The following is a 14,208-nucleotide window of genomic DNA, read 5'->3' on the forward strand; positions in this document are numbered from 1 at the left end:
CCTCAGTAAAGAAATCAAACAGGCAAAAATATCAGTACAGAGACAAAGTGGAGTCGCAATTCAACGGCTCAGACACAAGACGTATGTGGCAGGGTCTACAGACAATCACGGACTACAAAGGGAAAACCAGTCACGTCGCAGACACCGACATCTTGCTTCCGGACAAGCTAAATACCTTCTTCACCCACTTGGAGGATAACACAGTGCCACTGACGCGGCCCGCTCCCAAGGACTGTGGGCTCTCATTCTCCGTGACCGACATGAGTAAGACATTTAAGCGTGTTAACACTCGCAAGGCTGCCCGGCCCAGACGGCATCCCTAGATGCGTCCTCAGAGCATGCACAGACCAGCTGGCAGGAGTGTTTACAGATATTTTCAATCTCTCCCTATCCCAGTCCGTTGTCCCCACTTGCTTCAAGATGTCCACCATAAGGATCATATCACCTCTACCGTACTTGACACCCTATACACATTTCAATTTGCATACCGCCCCAATGCATCCACAGACGATGCAATTACCGTCACATTGCACACTGCCCTATCCCATCTGGACAAGAAGAATGTCCAGATGTAAGAATGCTGATCATTGACTGTAAATCAGCCTTCAACACCATAGTACCCTCCAAGCTCATCATTAATCTCGCAGCTCTGTGTCTGAACCCCGCTGTTACGGATACAAGTATTCTGTGTGTATCCTGTGTGTATTTCTTTTCTCTCCTTCTCCCATTCTCACAGGTGGCAATCAGTCATCAAACAGTCGCTAATCGGAAGACACCTGCTCCTTTTCCCTTACCCAATCACATTCCCTTTCCCTTGGTTTAAAAACTCTGTTGTTTTCTCTGGAGCAATCTCTCTGTAAATGCCATATGTCTGTAGATCTCTTGTGTGGTTTAGCACCGACATGTCACTTTGTCCCCACCTGTGACTATTGTTTTTGTTATGGTGTTTGAGTGTTTGTTTGATGGTGGGAATAGGGGGTAACCAGACAGGTCGCCCATGGGCATACACTACCCGTAGGTAAACTTTGTTAATACACTAGTTAGAACTGGGCGGACCACCCMCTGTATTTTTGGTTAGTTAGTTAGCTGTTGTTGAAGTAAGCTAGTCTAGCTTAGGGGTGTTTTGGGATATTTGTTTCTTTCCACCCTCCCATTACTGTGTGTTTACTAATAAACCCTGGGAGTTTGACGGTAGATTTAAGTTGACGTGGTTATTTGTTCTCACTCTTACTTTTTCACTACTATAATTTGCATGAGTTATGTTACGGGTCTCGTTACCATCCCCCCTGTGTAACTGGGTCCTGCTACTTCCTGACGGGCCACCCCCAGGTGGTGAAGGTAGGAAACAACACCTCCACTTTGCACAAGGGTGTGTGCTCAGCCTCTCCATTGACTACCTTTAAAGCAGGCCTTAAGACTCATCTCTATGAGCCGTCCATTCTTTCTAGACTTTGATTGTTGCTTTCATGATTTGTTTATCATTTTTATGCACTTTGAGATTATTATTTTATAATTAAAAGCACTTTACAAATATCATAAATTATTATTATAATATATATAAGAAATAACAGAAGTTCATTACTTTGAATTCCTTACTTACATTTACAGTTTTGCCAAAGACTGCTTTATCGTACAATGAGGCCACAAGGCGAGACCCAAATGCAGACACAGGAGGCAGATGGTTGCCGCCCGAGCTCTTCTCCAGGTACGTCGACAGCGGCGGACAAACATCTGGGCCGAGGGTATGTTGACCTCCTGCTCTTCTTCTGGGAAGAGAAGAGGCTGATACCCCATTGAACACTCAAAGGGGGAGAGTCCTGTGGCTGAACAGGGAAGTGTTTTCCGGGCATACTCCACCCAGACCAGTTGTCGGCTCCAGGTATTGAGGTTTGTTGAGACCAGGCATCTTAAGGTGGTTTCCAGGTCCTGGTTAGCTCTCTCCAACTGGCCGTTGATTGGGGATGGAATCCAGAGGACAGGCTGGCCGACGACCCAATGAGGGTGCAGAATGCCTTCCAGAACAGAGACGAGAACTGAGGACCCCGGTCGGAGACCCTGTCCACCGGGAGTCCATGGATCCGGAAGATGTGCTGCACCATAAGCTGGGCCGTCTCCTTGGCAGAGTGTCGTTTGGGGAGAGGGATGAAATGGGCGGCCTTGGAGAACCGATCCACTACCGTCAGAATGCCGGTGTTGCCATCAGATGGAGGGAGCACAGTGACAAAGTCGAGAGAGATATGGGACCACGGACGATGAGGAACAGGTAGTGGCTGGAGGCCAGAAGGAGCTTGCCATGGAGTCTTGTTCTGAGCACACACAGTGCACGTGGCGACGAAGGCAGATACATCAGGAACCATTGTGGGCCACCAGAAACGTTGTTGGAGGAAGGCTAGGATACGACGGGAACCTGGATGACAGGTCAGCCTGGAGGAATGAGCCCATTCCAGGACACGGGACCGGACTGAGTTAGGGAAAAATAACCGGTTAGCCGGGCCCCCTTCAAGTTTAGACTGGTAACGTTGTGCCTTGCGGACCAAGGTTTCAATACCCCAACCCACTGAAGCCGCAAGGCATGAGGTAGGAAGTATGGTTTTGGAGACCGAGTGTGTGGCAGAGGAACTGTATAGGCGGAGAGGGTGTCGGGCTTCACATTTTTGTACCCTGGGCAGTAGGAAATGGTGAAGTTGAAACTTGTAAACAATAAAGCCCACCGGGCCTGCCTGGAGATAAGGCACTTGGCTGTACGGAGATATTCCACATTTTTTGGTCGGTCCAAACCAAGAATGGCTGCTCTGCTCCTTCCAGCCAGTGCCTCCACTGGCTAGAGCGGTGGATTTCACACTTCTCGGCTTTTACAAACAATTGGTTCTCCATGAGGCGCTTAATGACTTGTCTGACATGAAGAACGTGTTCTTGGGCAAACCAGGAAAAAAACAGAGCCTGGAAGACAGTTGGCGAGTCCAAATGGCATGACCTGGTACTCATAATGTCCGCTGGCTGTGTTAAATGCTGTCTTCCACTCATCTCCTTCCCGTATCAAAACCAGGGGGTAGGCATTCCGAAGGTCCAGCTTGGAAAAAATGGTGGCCCCCTGGAGATGTTTTAAAGCCGAGGAGAGGAGTGGTAAGGGGTAATTCTTGATCGTTATATCATTCAGACCCCGGTAATCAATGAACAGACGCAGGGCCTTGTCCATCTTCTCCACAAAGAAAAACCCTGCGCCGGCAGGAGATGCAGACGGACGGATGCCTCCAGTAGTCAGAGACTCTATGTACTCCACCATGGCCTTGGTCTCCGGGCCAGATAGAGAATATAGCCGACCACGAGGTGTTGTGGTGCTTGGGAGGAGATCAATGGCACAATCATAAGGATGGTGCGGGAGAAGAGAAGTAGCACGTGCCTTACTGAAGACCTCCAGGAGGTCATCGTACTCAGTGGGAACGGCAGAGACATCCGAGGCTTTGCTTACATCCTGTGGGGGACGTCTCAAAGACGGCTGTGTCGCCGACGGGAACAAAGAGAGCTGGAGTTCGAAAATGAGGGAACTCAGGGAAAGCAAAGCCGGCAGGTACCAGGATCGCCTGCATAATGCTCCGGAGGAGGTAAGCTGGGTTTTTGGGGAACGGGGAAGGTTAAACAAATCCACTAGTAGTAGAAAGGTTACTGGGTGGCTGTGAGGTCTCAAATGTGGCATGCTGCCTATGAGCTAATTCACCAATTTGCTCCGATATAGCCTTGAACCCTTGGTCGTGGCGTTCCGTAAGGGAACAAAGCCCTTCTAAGAGGTCCTGAAGTTGCTCCTCATGCCTCCCAATGGTGACTCCCTGCAGGGAGACAACGTGACGAAGCTGTTCCAAGTCTGCTGGGTCTGTCATGGCCAGTTTGTACTATAAGGGCACAAGGCGAGACCCAAATGCAGACACAGGAGGCAGATGGGAGGCTCCGAGGCAGACACAGGAGGCTCCGATATTTATTATAACAAAAGGATAGGCAAAAAGCAGGTCGGGGACAGGCGAGAGTTCATAAACCAGGTCAGAGTCCAAACAGTACCAGGCTATAGGCAGGCTCGAGGTCCCGATAGGCAGGCTCGAGGTCATGACAGGCAGGAATTCAGTCTAAGTAAGTAACAAATCTAGAAATGCAAAACTGTCTGGATCGATACACTGGATGTAAATGTATAAAAGGTAAGCCCACCTTGTAGCCAACCTGGTACCATTTCGTCCATCCCTAATGGAAAATAGGCCCTGTATGGTATATACAGTACAAGCTTGGCGATTATTTCACATTTTGAGAGAGAAATCTAGAGAAATAATGTAGAATTAAAAAAATATATATTTTGTCTGAAATTTTCTGAGGACCAGTTGATCTACTGTATGTAACATGATATCTGTGTGCCAGCTATCTGACAGATGACTAGTTTTGGTATTCCTCAGAAATGTTGAGTCATACCAGAAAGGCAACTACCTGGGACACAAGAGAAACCTGTTGTCAAATATGGATAGCTTATTCTGTCCTAACAAATTCCAGATACTAACAAATATACTGCATATACTTTATTTGGTTTTAATTGAGAAATCTGCGGACCAGATACCCATTTACATTTTAGTAATTTAGCAGACGCTCATATCCAGAGCGACATACAGTTAGTGCATTCATCTTAAAATAGCTAGGTGGGACAACCACACACCAATCTTGTTTTTTTAAGGTCACTGTGCAGATATGTTTGACCCACTGAATAAAATAATACAGTAAGGTTAATGATGATGTATTGTATGTATAACACACATTGGTCATGTACTCCATCCATCCTGTAAAAAGCATACCTTACAACGGGGAAAAAATAAGCCAATAACAAGAGCATAAAAAACATGTTTATTGAGTCATTAGGTACGTGGTCATTAGTCCCCTCTATCACATCGTTCCCTGGGACCCAATTAATGCACCTATTAACCTGTAGAGACCTGAGGGGCTGAAGGAGAGGCACGGCTGGTCTTGATTGCATACCAAAATGTACCCTATTCCCTATGTTGACCAGAGCCCTCTGGTCAAAAGTGGTGCACTATATAGGGAATAGAGTGCCATTTGTGACACACACCTTCTGTCATCGTCTCTGGGAGTGTAGACCCTGAAAGTGTACTGAAGGTCTAGGATATCCAAGAGTGACAATAAGGGTCCTCACTTAGCTCTGGGCCTAGGTTTTAATATATATCTATGACTTAGGGTCCAGAGTTGTTCTCTGTTTTCCCTGGTTAGGTTATATGGTCTGGGAAACCGTTCCTTTGTCAGAGGCTTTGGGTTGGTTTCACTGAACCATTTCTTTCTTGTACATGGWGCACAATACATAGCACACAAACTCCTGCTAAAGAGTTAATGATAGATATGATAGCTTTGCCAGCCCAGCACATTGGTGATGTCACATACTTCTTCTACAGTGTAAATTACCAGGCTAGAGGGTCCCCACACATACAGTTGAGGTCAAAAGTTTACATACACCTTAGCCAAATACATTTAAACTCAGTTTTTCACAATTCCTGACATTTAATCCTAAAATTCCCTGTCTTAGGTCAGTTAGGATCACCACTTTATTTTAAGAATGTGAAATGTCAGAATAATGGAAGAGAGAATTATTTATTTCAGCTTTTATTTCTTTCATCACATTCCAAGTAGGTCAGAAGTTTACATACCCTCAATTAGTATTTGGTAGCATTGCCTTTCATTTGGGTCAAACATTTTGGGTAATCTTCCACAAGCTTCCCACAATAAGTTGGGTGAATTTTGGCCCATTCCTCCTGATGGAGCTGGTGTAGCTGAGTCAGGTTTGTAGGCCTCCTAGCTCGCACACGCTTTTTCAGTTCTGCCCACAAATTTTCTATAGGATTGAGGTCAGGGCTTTGTGATGGCCACTCCAATACCTTGACTTTGTTGTCCTTAAGCCATTTTGCCACAACTTTGGAAGTATGCTTGGGGTCATTGTTCATTTGGAAGACCCATTTGCGACCAAGCTTTAACTTCCTTACTGATGTCTTGAGATGTTGCTTCAATATATCCACATAATTTTCCTTCGTCATGATGCCATTTGTTTTGTGACGTGCACCAGTCCCTCCTGTAGCAATGCCCCCCCACAACATGATGCTGCCACCCCCATGTTTCACAGTTGGGATGGTGATCTTCGGCTTGCAAGCCTCCCCCTTTTCCTCCAAACATAACAATGATCATTATGGTTTAACAGTTCTATTTTTGTTTCATCAGACCAGAGGACATTTCTCAAGAAAGTACAATCTGTGTCCCCATGTGCAGTTGCAAACCGTAGTCTGCCTTTTTTATGGCGGTTTTGGAGCAGTGGCTTCTTCCTTGCTGAGTGGCCTTTCAGGTTATGTCAATATAGAACTCGTTTAACTGTGGATATAGATACTTTTGTACCTGTTTCCTCCAGCATCTTCACGGGGTCCTTTGCTGTTGTTCTGGGATTGATTTGCACTAACTGTGTCACGCCCTGGCCTTAGTTATCTTTGTTTTCTTTATTATTTTAGTTAGGTCAGGGTGTGACATGGGGGATGTATGTGTTTTGTATTGTCTAGGGTTTTTTGTATATTTATGGGGCAGTGTCTAGTCTAGGTGTATGTATGTCTATGGTTGCCTAGATTGGTTCTCAATTAGAGACAGCTGTCTATCGTTGTCTCTGATTGGGAACCATATTTAGGCAGCCATATTCATTAGGTAGTTCGTGGGTGATTGTCTATGTCTATGTCAGTTGCCTGTGTCTGYACTGTTTAGCGTTAGCGTCACGTTCGTCGGTTTGTTGTTTTGTTTAGTTTGTCAAGTGTTCTTCGTTTCGTGTCATTAAACGTTGAATGTATTCACTTCACGCTGCGCCTTGGTCCTCCTCTCTTCCACCATACGACGATCGTGACAAACTGACCTAAAACAGGGAATTTTTACGAGGATTAAATGTCAGGAATTGTGAAAAACTGAGTTTAAATGTATTTGGCTAAGGTGTATTTAAACTTCCGACTTCAACTGTACTTTTTATTAATTTATTTTCTAATAATGTCCACCGCTATTCAATCCTATTATGTAAAAGTTTGGGGTCACTTAGAAATGTCCTTTAAAATAACATCAAATTGATCATAAATACATTGTAGACATTGTGAATGTTGTAAATGACTATTCTAGGCAGAGTTCCTTCTAGGCAGAGTCCCTCTGTCCAGTGTCTGTGTTCTTTTGCCCATCTTAATCTTTTCTTTTTATTGGCCAGTCTGAGATATGGCTTTTTCTTTGCAACTCTGCCTTGAAGGCCAGCATCCCAGAGTGTGCTTTTATTTGAAAAACAAGGACATTTCTAAGTGAACCCAAACATTTGAACGGTAGCGTAGGTCCATCCGACCTCACATCTGCAGACCACGTGCATGGCATCGTGTGGAAGAGCAGTTTGCTGATGTCAACGTTGTGAACACGGTGCTGGTGGGGTTATGGTATGGGCAGTCATAAGCTATGGACAACGAACACAATTGCATTTTATTGATGGCAATTTGAATGCACAGAGATGCTGTAACGAGATCCTGAGGTCCATTGTCGTGCCATTCATCTGCTGCCATCACCTCATGTTTGAGCATAATAAATATATCGTAGTGTATGATCACATTCGGCAACGTTGCAAGGATCATGTTGCAAGGATCTGTACACTGTTTCTGGAAGCTGAAAATGTCCAAGTTCTTCCATGGTCTGCATACCCAGGCATGTTTGGTATAATCTGGATCGACAGGTACGACAGCGCGTTCCACTTCCCGCCAATGTGAAAGTATTCCACATGAGTGGGAAAATATTCTACAATCAAGAGCCTGATCAACTCTATGCAAAGGAGATGTGTCRGCCCTGGATGAGGCAAATAGAAGTCACACCAAATACTGACTGGTTTTCTGATCCACACCCCTATCTTTTTTTAAGGTACTGTATCTGTGACCAACAGATGCATATCTGTATTCCCAGTCATGTGAAATCCATAGATGAGGGCATAATTCATTGATTTCAATTGACTGATTTCCTTATATGAACTATAACTCGGTAAAATCTTWTAAAAATGCATGTTACATTTACATTTTTGTTCGGTATACCTTATCATAACGTTATACTGCGGCCAAACTGGAATCTGTACTGAACACCCTCTTATGGTCCCGAGGTTAACATCATGTTTTAATGTTCCTACAATGTTCTCAAAACATCAGTGGGACGTCTTGCTGAAACCCTTAAAGCAGCATTTCCCAAACGTTGACCTGTGGACCACAAGGGGTGCACGTTTTGGTTTTTGCCCTAGCACTACACAGCTGATTCAAATAATCAACTAATCATCAAGCTTTGATTATTTGAATCAGCTATGTAGTGCTAGGGCAAAAAGATGCTTGTGCACCCCTTGGGGTCCCCAGGACAGAGTTTGGTAAACATTGCCTGAAATGGACCTAATGGGAACGTTGCCGAATGTCCTTAGGACATCCCCTGTTTGCTGGGTTAATGCAAAAACAGAGTAAATAGAATCTAATGAGTTGCTTGTCATAAACTCAATATAGTTCCATCTCTATGGAGTGGTTACATGTTGACGCTGAAACTACAATCCCATGTGATCATACACTATGATATATTTAGAGGCTACCAGGACAAGTTATTGRAGCAGTATCACTCTCTCAAGCAAGAAGACATTTCATGGACACAAGTTTCTGAGCTAAAACAGAATCAAATGATTCACTCTTGAATTCATTCACATCCATACACACTCAAGCCGTGTAAGGACTAMGAATTGCTGCATTGACCAGAGGAAGAAAATTAACAAAAGCTATGGAGAACTCAACCCAAGTMAAGTTATTTTATCTCTTTGGCTTACAAGAGACATTTAACAACAAATCGGTTTATTTTATATTGCCACTTATCACATACCTTCTCATCATCACTGTGAATCTGCCTCTGATCATAACAATCATTCAGGAGAAAGGTCTCCATGAGCCCATGTATATCTTTCTGTGTAGTCTATGTGTCAATGGATTGTATGGAACTGCTGGTTTCTACCCCAAGTTGTTACTGGACCTTCAGTCAGATGTTCAGGTGATATCTTATGGTGGATGTTTCACTCAAGCCTATGTAATATACACATCTGTCATGTGTGAACTTTCTACTCTAACAGTGATGTCTTACGACAGGTATGTGGCAATATGCAGACCACTACTATAYCATACCATTGTGACATCTTTAACTGTTAGAAAGTTACTCTTATTTTCTTGGGGTTATCCTTTATTTATAGCACTCATAGCAGTTAGTTTAGCCGTCAGAATTCCTTTGTGTGGATCTCGCATTGATAAGATCTTCTGTGACATTCCATCTATACTGAAACATGCATGTTTACCCATTACAATCAATCAGAATTTGAACAAATTTGTAATAGTGGTTCATGTTTTACAGATACTTTTCATTGTATTTTCTTACTGTAAGATTGTAAGGACTTGTGTAAAGTCAGCTAAGGGAAGGATTAAGTTYACACAGACTTGTGTGCCACATTTAATAACAATATTTATTTTCGTCACAGTGACCCTGTTTGACAATTTACAAGGGTGGAATAATGTAAATAGTACGCTAAATATGCGTAATGCAATGGCTGTACAATTCCTTGTTATACCACCTGTCTTAAACCCTATTATATATGGACTTAACCTCCAGCAGATTCAAAGGGCAGTTTTTAGAAAGTGTAATGCACATAAAACCATTGATGTGAGACATTAGTTACATGATCCTACACAACAGGTAGACTTCCTGATATCAGAAGCATGGATAAAATGCACCTTGGTCAACCAAGAGTAGTCTTTTACTTCAACCAATCGATTTGTCTAAATTTTCCAAATATAGACACATCCTATGTGCCTTTTTATCTTACCATTTCTACCAACCTGTGAGACAGTTATGATTTTCATAGGTACATATTCGTGGAACAGTTTAATTTAATTTATAATAGTCTTTGTATCTCAAAAACATTGTCTGTGGTTAATCTACATTCTACAATGGTAATCTAAATGAAAATTATACAAATCTAAAAGTAACTTTTATTGCCACTGCCAACTATKTAAAAAAAGCCTACATAAAGCCAACACATAAAAACAATGCAGCCTGCAAGGCAGAAAATATCCTGATACCAATAAATATCCTATAAATCACATTGGCTATGCATGGCCTGTCTGCAACCATCTCGAAACACTGTATCTACTATCAACTGGGTCRGTTWTTMTATGATGTTTCCACTGGATCAGATCGTTACATTTGTAACTTTCATGCCGAGTGGTTATCAAAAGGGAAAGAGCTGGAAATATTGTTCAAATACTATTGTCATTCTTAACGGATTCTAAAAACAGACTGTTTACTTGCTGTTTGATGTGTAGAAAAATACTTTGAGAAGCTCCAYAGCTCATTAGTGGTGGTGAGTTAAGACAATCAGAAATACTATCAGACATACCAGACAAACTTGTTTCTCACAGTATAGCATAGGTTGTGAGTTCTGCAAAACACATATCCACTCCGACATTGAAAACAGTAAATTACCCTCACCAAATAAACATTGCAGATGAGAACTTATGTGAATTAACAGTACATGTAGGCCACTACTGGTGATATTTGTAATGGGGAATTGATATATATTTGTGACTACTTGACAAAAAAAAAATGTTTTCATTACAGACCCCATTTGTCATAAAGTATTCCATAAGGTACCCAGACCTTATCAAAGATGCACAGTATACCCTTAATCTAGTAAAAAATCAAATCTAGTGATACATTATTTGACATTTCTGCCATCCATTGTGACATTGTGGGAGGATGACCAACCTTCCAATTATTGGCAATGCATTTCTTATCTGCTATACATGCTATGGTTACACAGTTTCTTCTTTTAACAGCCTCCAGTATCAACATTTACAAGCAAACAAAAACATGGAAAGTGAGACAAAAGAACATAGACTTTGCCAGAATGTAGCCAGCTCAGATGAGGCATGACAAAGAATTGCCTTGAAGTACATTTATACATTATTTTATCCAAGAATAGAATCAATGGTTCAATAATTGAAATGACCATTATTCCCAGATCTCAGACTGTAGACTATCAATCAACTAAAGATGGATATTTGTATCTATTCACTGATTGTTATAATATACTGCAAAATTTACCTGAGCTCTGTAGACTGGCCTTCCCTAGCTGTCTGATCCTGCTAAGACATGATGAGCATAGTGTTGTGAACTGATTGTGCACCATGACAGTGAAGCCTGTAGAGCTGTTTATACCGTGTCAGTGTGAAAAGTAGGGAATTATTTTCACGACTTCCACCGAAGTCGGCTCCTCTCCTTGTGCGGGCTGTATTTGGCATCGACGTCACTGACTTTCTAGCAATCGCCGCTCCATTTTTCATATTTCTATTTGTTTTGTCTTGTTTCCATACACACCTGGTTTTCATTATCTAATCACACGGTACGTATTTAGTCCTCTGTCCTCTGTCTTTGTGTGTAATTGTTTATTGTTATGTGAGATGTTCACATGCTATACTTTTGTACATGTTCTGTGTTTTCTTTTGGGCACTTTCATGTCATTTTGTGCCTATTTCTTGACCGGAATAAAAGTGCGCCTGTTAAATCTACTCTGTTCTCCTGCACCTGACTTTGCCTCCTGTACACAGCTGTAACAGAATTACACACCCAACAATGGAGTCAGCAGGAGCAGGTTAGAGGAGTCGAGGAGTGCGTCCAGGAACATTCGGCTATGTTACATCATCTTGGTGCCATGATGGATCGCGTTGTCCAGACTATGGACCGCTGGGAGAGACAGGAAGTCTCTCCAGTGCCTCGACCAGCGCAACCGGGTTGCCTGTACCCGTCCCATCCAGAGCCAGTGGGATACGTCTCTCCCTTCCCAGGGAGTATGATGGGACGGCCACATAGTGCCAGGGATTCCTATTACAACTGGACCTTTACCTGGCCACTGTGCACCCAGCTCCCTCGGGAAGGGAGAGAGTGTCTGCCCTCGTCTCATGCCTCTCAGKGAGAGTTCTGGAGTGGGCAAACGCCGTGTGGGGAGAAGATRACGCGGCGTTGGACCACTTCGAGGAGTTCACCCGTCGCTTCCGGGCCGTCTTCGACCATCCGCCCGAAGGGAGAGCGGTGGGAGAACGGCTCTTCCATTTGAGGCAGGGGACTAGGATCGCCCAGGAATTCCGGACCTTGGCCGCCGGAGCAGGCTGAAACGACAGGGCCCTCATTGACCACTATCGGTGCAGCCTGCGCGAGGATGTCCGACGTGAGCTGGCCTGCAGGGATACCACCAACTCCTTTGACCAACTGGTGGATTGGTGGATTTGGTCACCCGCGGACGTCCAGAGGGGGCTCTGTCGGTGCCATCTACCAGCACCCCCGCTCCGGTGCCCATGGAGTTGGGAGGGGCTGCGCGTAGGGAGACTGGAGGAGGAACCATCATGTCCACCCTCTGTGGCCGCAGAGGGCACACTGCCGGTCGGTGCCGTGTCGGTTCCTCTGGGAGTCGAGGCAACAGGCAGGGCACTCTGGCGTCACCCCAGGTGAGTCTGCACCACACTCATCCAGAGTCCTCTGTTGACCACCTGTTTGTGGGTACCTGTCTGTTTCCCTGAGTTTTCTCCGCATTCCCAGCATAAAGCGCTCGTCGATGCAGGCGCAGCTGGGAATTTTATCGACAGAGCGTTAGCCCTTGGTTTAGGGATCCCCATTATTCCTGTAGTTAGACCCTTCCCGGTTCATGCTCTGGATAGTCGACCATTCGGGTCCGGGCTAATCAGGGAGGCCACCATCTCCCTGGCCATGGAGATGCAGGGACWGAGCCTGGGCGCGAGCCCAGAGTCTCTGGTGGCGCAGCTGTAGCTGCGATGCAGTGCCCTAGACCACTGCGCCACCCGGGAGGCCGTAGTGATGTATATCGATGACATTCTGATATACTCCGCTACACTCGCCGAGCATGTGTCCTTGGTACGCAGGGTACTTGGACGACTGTTGGAGCATGACCTGTACGTCAAGGCCGAGAAATACCTGTTCTTTCAGCAGGTTGTCTCCTTCCTAGGGTATCGCATTTCCACAGCAGGGGTGGAGATTGAGAGTGACCGCATTGCAGCCGTGCGCAATTGGCGACTCCCACCACGGTAAAGGAGGTGCAGCGATTTTTAGAGTTTGCCAATTACTATCTGAGATTTATCCGGGGTTTTGGCCAGGTGGATGCTCCCATTACCTCACTGCTGAAGGGGGATCCCGTACGGATGCAGTGGTTGGCTGAGGCGGACAGGGCTTTTGGGCAGCTAAGAGCTCTGTTTACTTCAGCTCCCGTGCTGGCCCATCCGGATCCCTCTTTGGCGTTCATAGTGGAGGTGGACGCGTCCGAGGCTGGGATAGGAGCCGTGTTCTCACAGTGCTCGGGTACGCCACCGAAACTCCGCCCCTGTGCTTTCTTCTCAAAGAAGCTCAGCCCAGCGGAGCGTAACTGTGATGTGGGGGACCGGGAGCTGTTGGCTGTGGTTTAAGCGTTGAAGGCGGGGAGACATTGGCTTGAAGGGGCTAAACACCCTTTCCTCATCTGGACTGACCACCGCACCTGGAGTACATCCGGGCAGCGAGGAGACTGAAATCTCGTCAGGCAAGGTTGGCCATGTTCTTTACCGTTTTGTGTTTACCCTGTCCTAAGACCAGGTTCCCAGAAATTGAAGGCAGACGCACTGTCCCGGCTGTATGACACAAGGGAGCGGCCCATGGACAGACTCCCATACTCCCGGCCTCTTGCTCTGGTAGCGCCGGTCATGTGGGAGCTGGACGCAGACATTAACATGTCTAGCCCCGGGGTTCCCCTACCCCGCTACGCGGAACCCCCACCATTCCACTGAAAAGGCAGCGCGCGTAATTCAAAAATATTTTTTGAAATATTTAACTTTCACACATTAACAGTCCAATACAGCAAATGAAAGTAAACATCTTGTGAATCACAGCCAACATGTCCGATTTTTAAATGTTTTACCAGCGAAAAACACAATGTATATTTATGTTAGCTCACCACCAAATACAAAAACAGCACAGACATTTCTTTCACAGCACAGGTAGCTTGCACAAAACCCCCAAATAGAGATAGAATTAGTCACTAACCAAGAAACAACTTCATCAGATGACAGTCTTATACCA

The 14,208-nt window shown here is 44.9% G+C and overlaps 1 protein-coding gene across 1 annotated transcript; it reads left to right on the forward strand.

The window, feature by feature from the left end:
* The first annotated feature begins 8,826 nt into the window (after positions 1-8,826).
* LOC111949805 (olfactory receptor 6N1-like) lies at positions 8,827-12,258 on the forward strand. Its single transcript, XM_023967152.2, has 2 exons — positions 8,827-9,727; positions 12,059-12,258. Exons 1-2 carry the CDS (start codon positions 8,827-8,829, stop codon positions 12,256-12,258), a joined length of 1,101 nt encoding a protein of 366 aa, XP_023822920.2.
* The last annotated feature ends 1,950 nt before the right edge of the window (positions 12,259-14,208 follow it).

Source organism: Salvelinus sp. IW2-2015, linkage group LG22 (assembly GCF_002910315.2).
Source record: "Salvelinus sp. IW2-2015 linkage group LG22, ASM291031v2, whole genome shotgun sequence".
NCBI lineage: Eukaryota > Metazoa > Chordata > Actinopteri > Salmoniformes > Salmonidae > Salvelinus > Salvelinus sp. IW2-2015.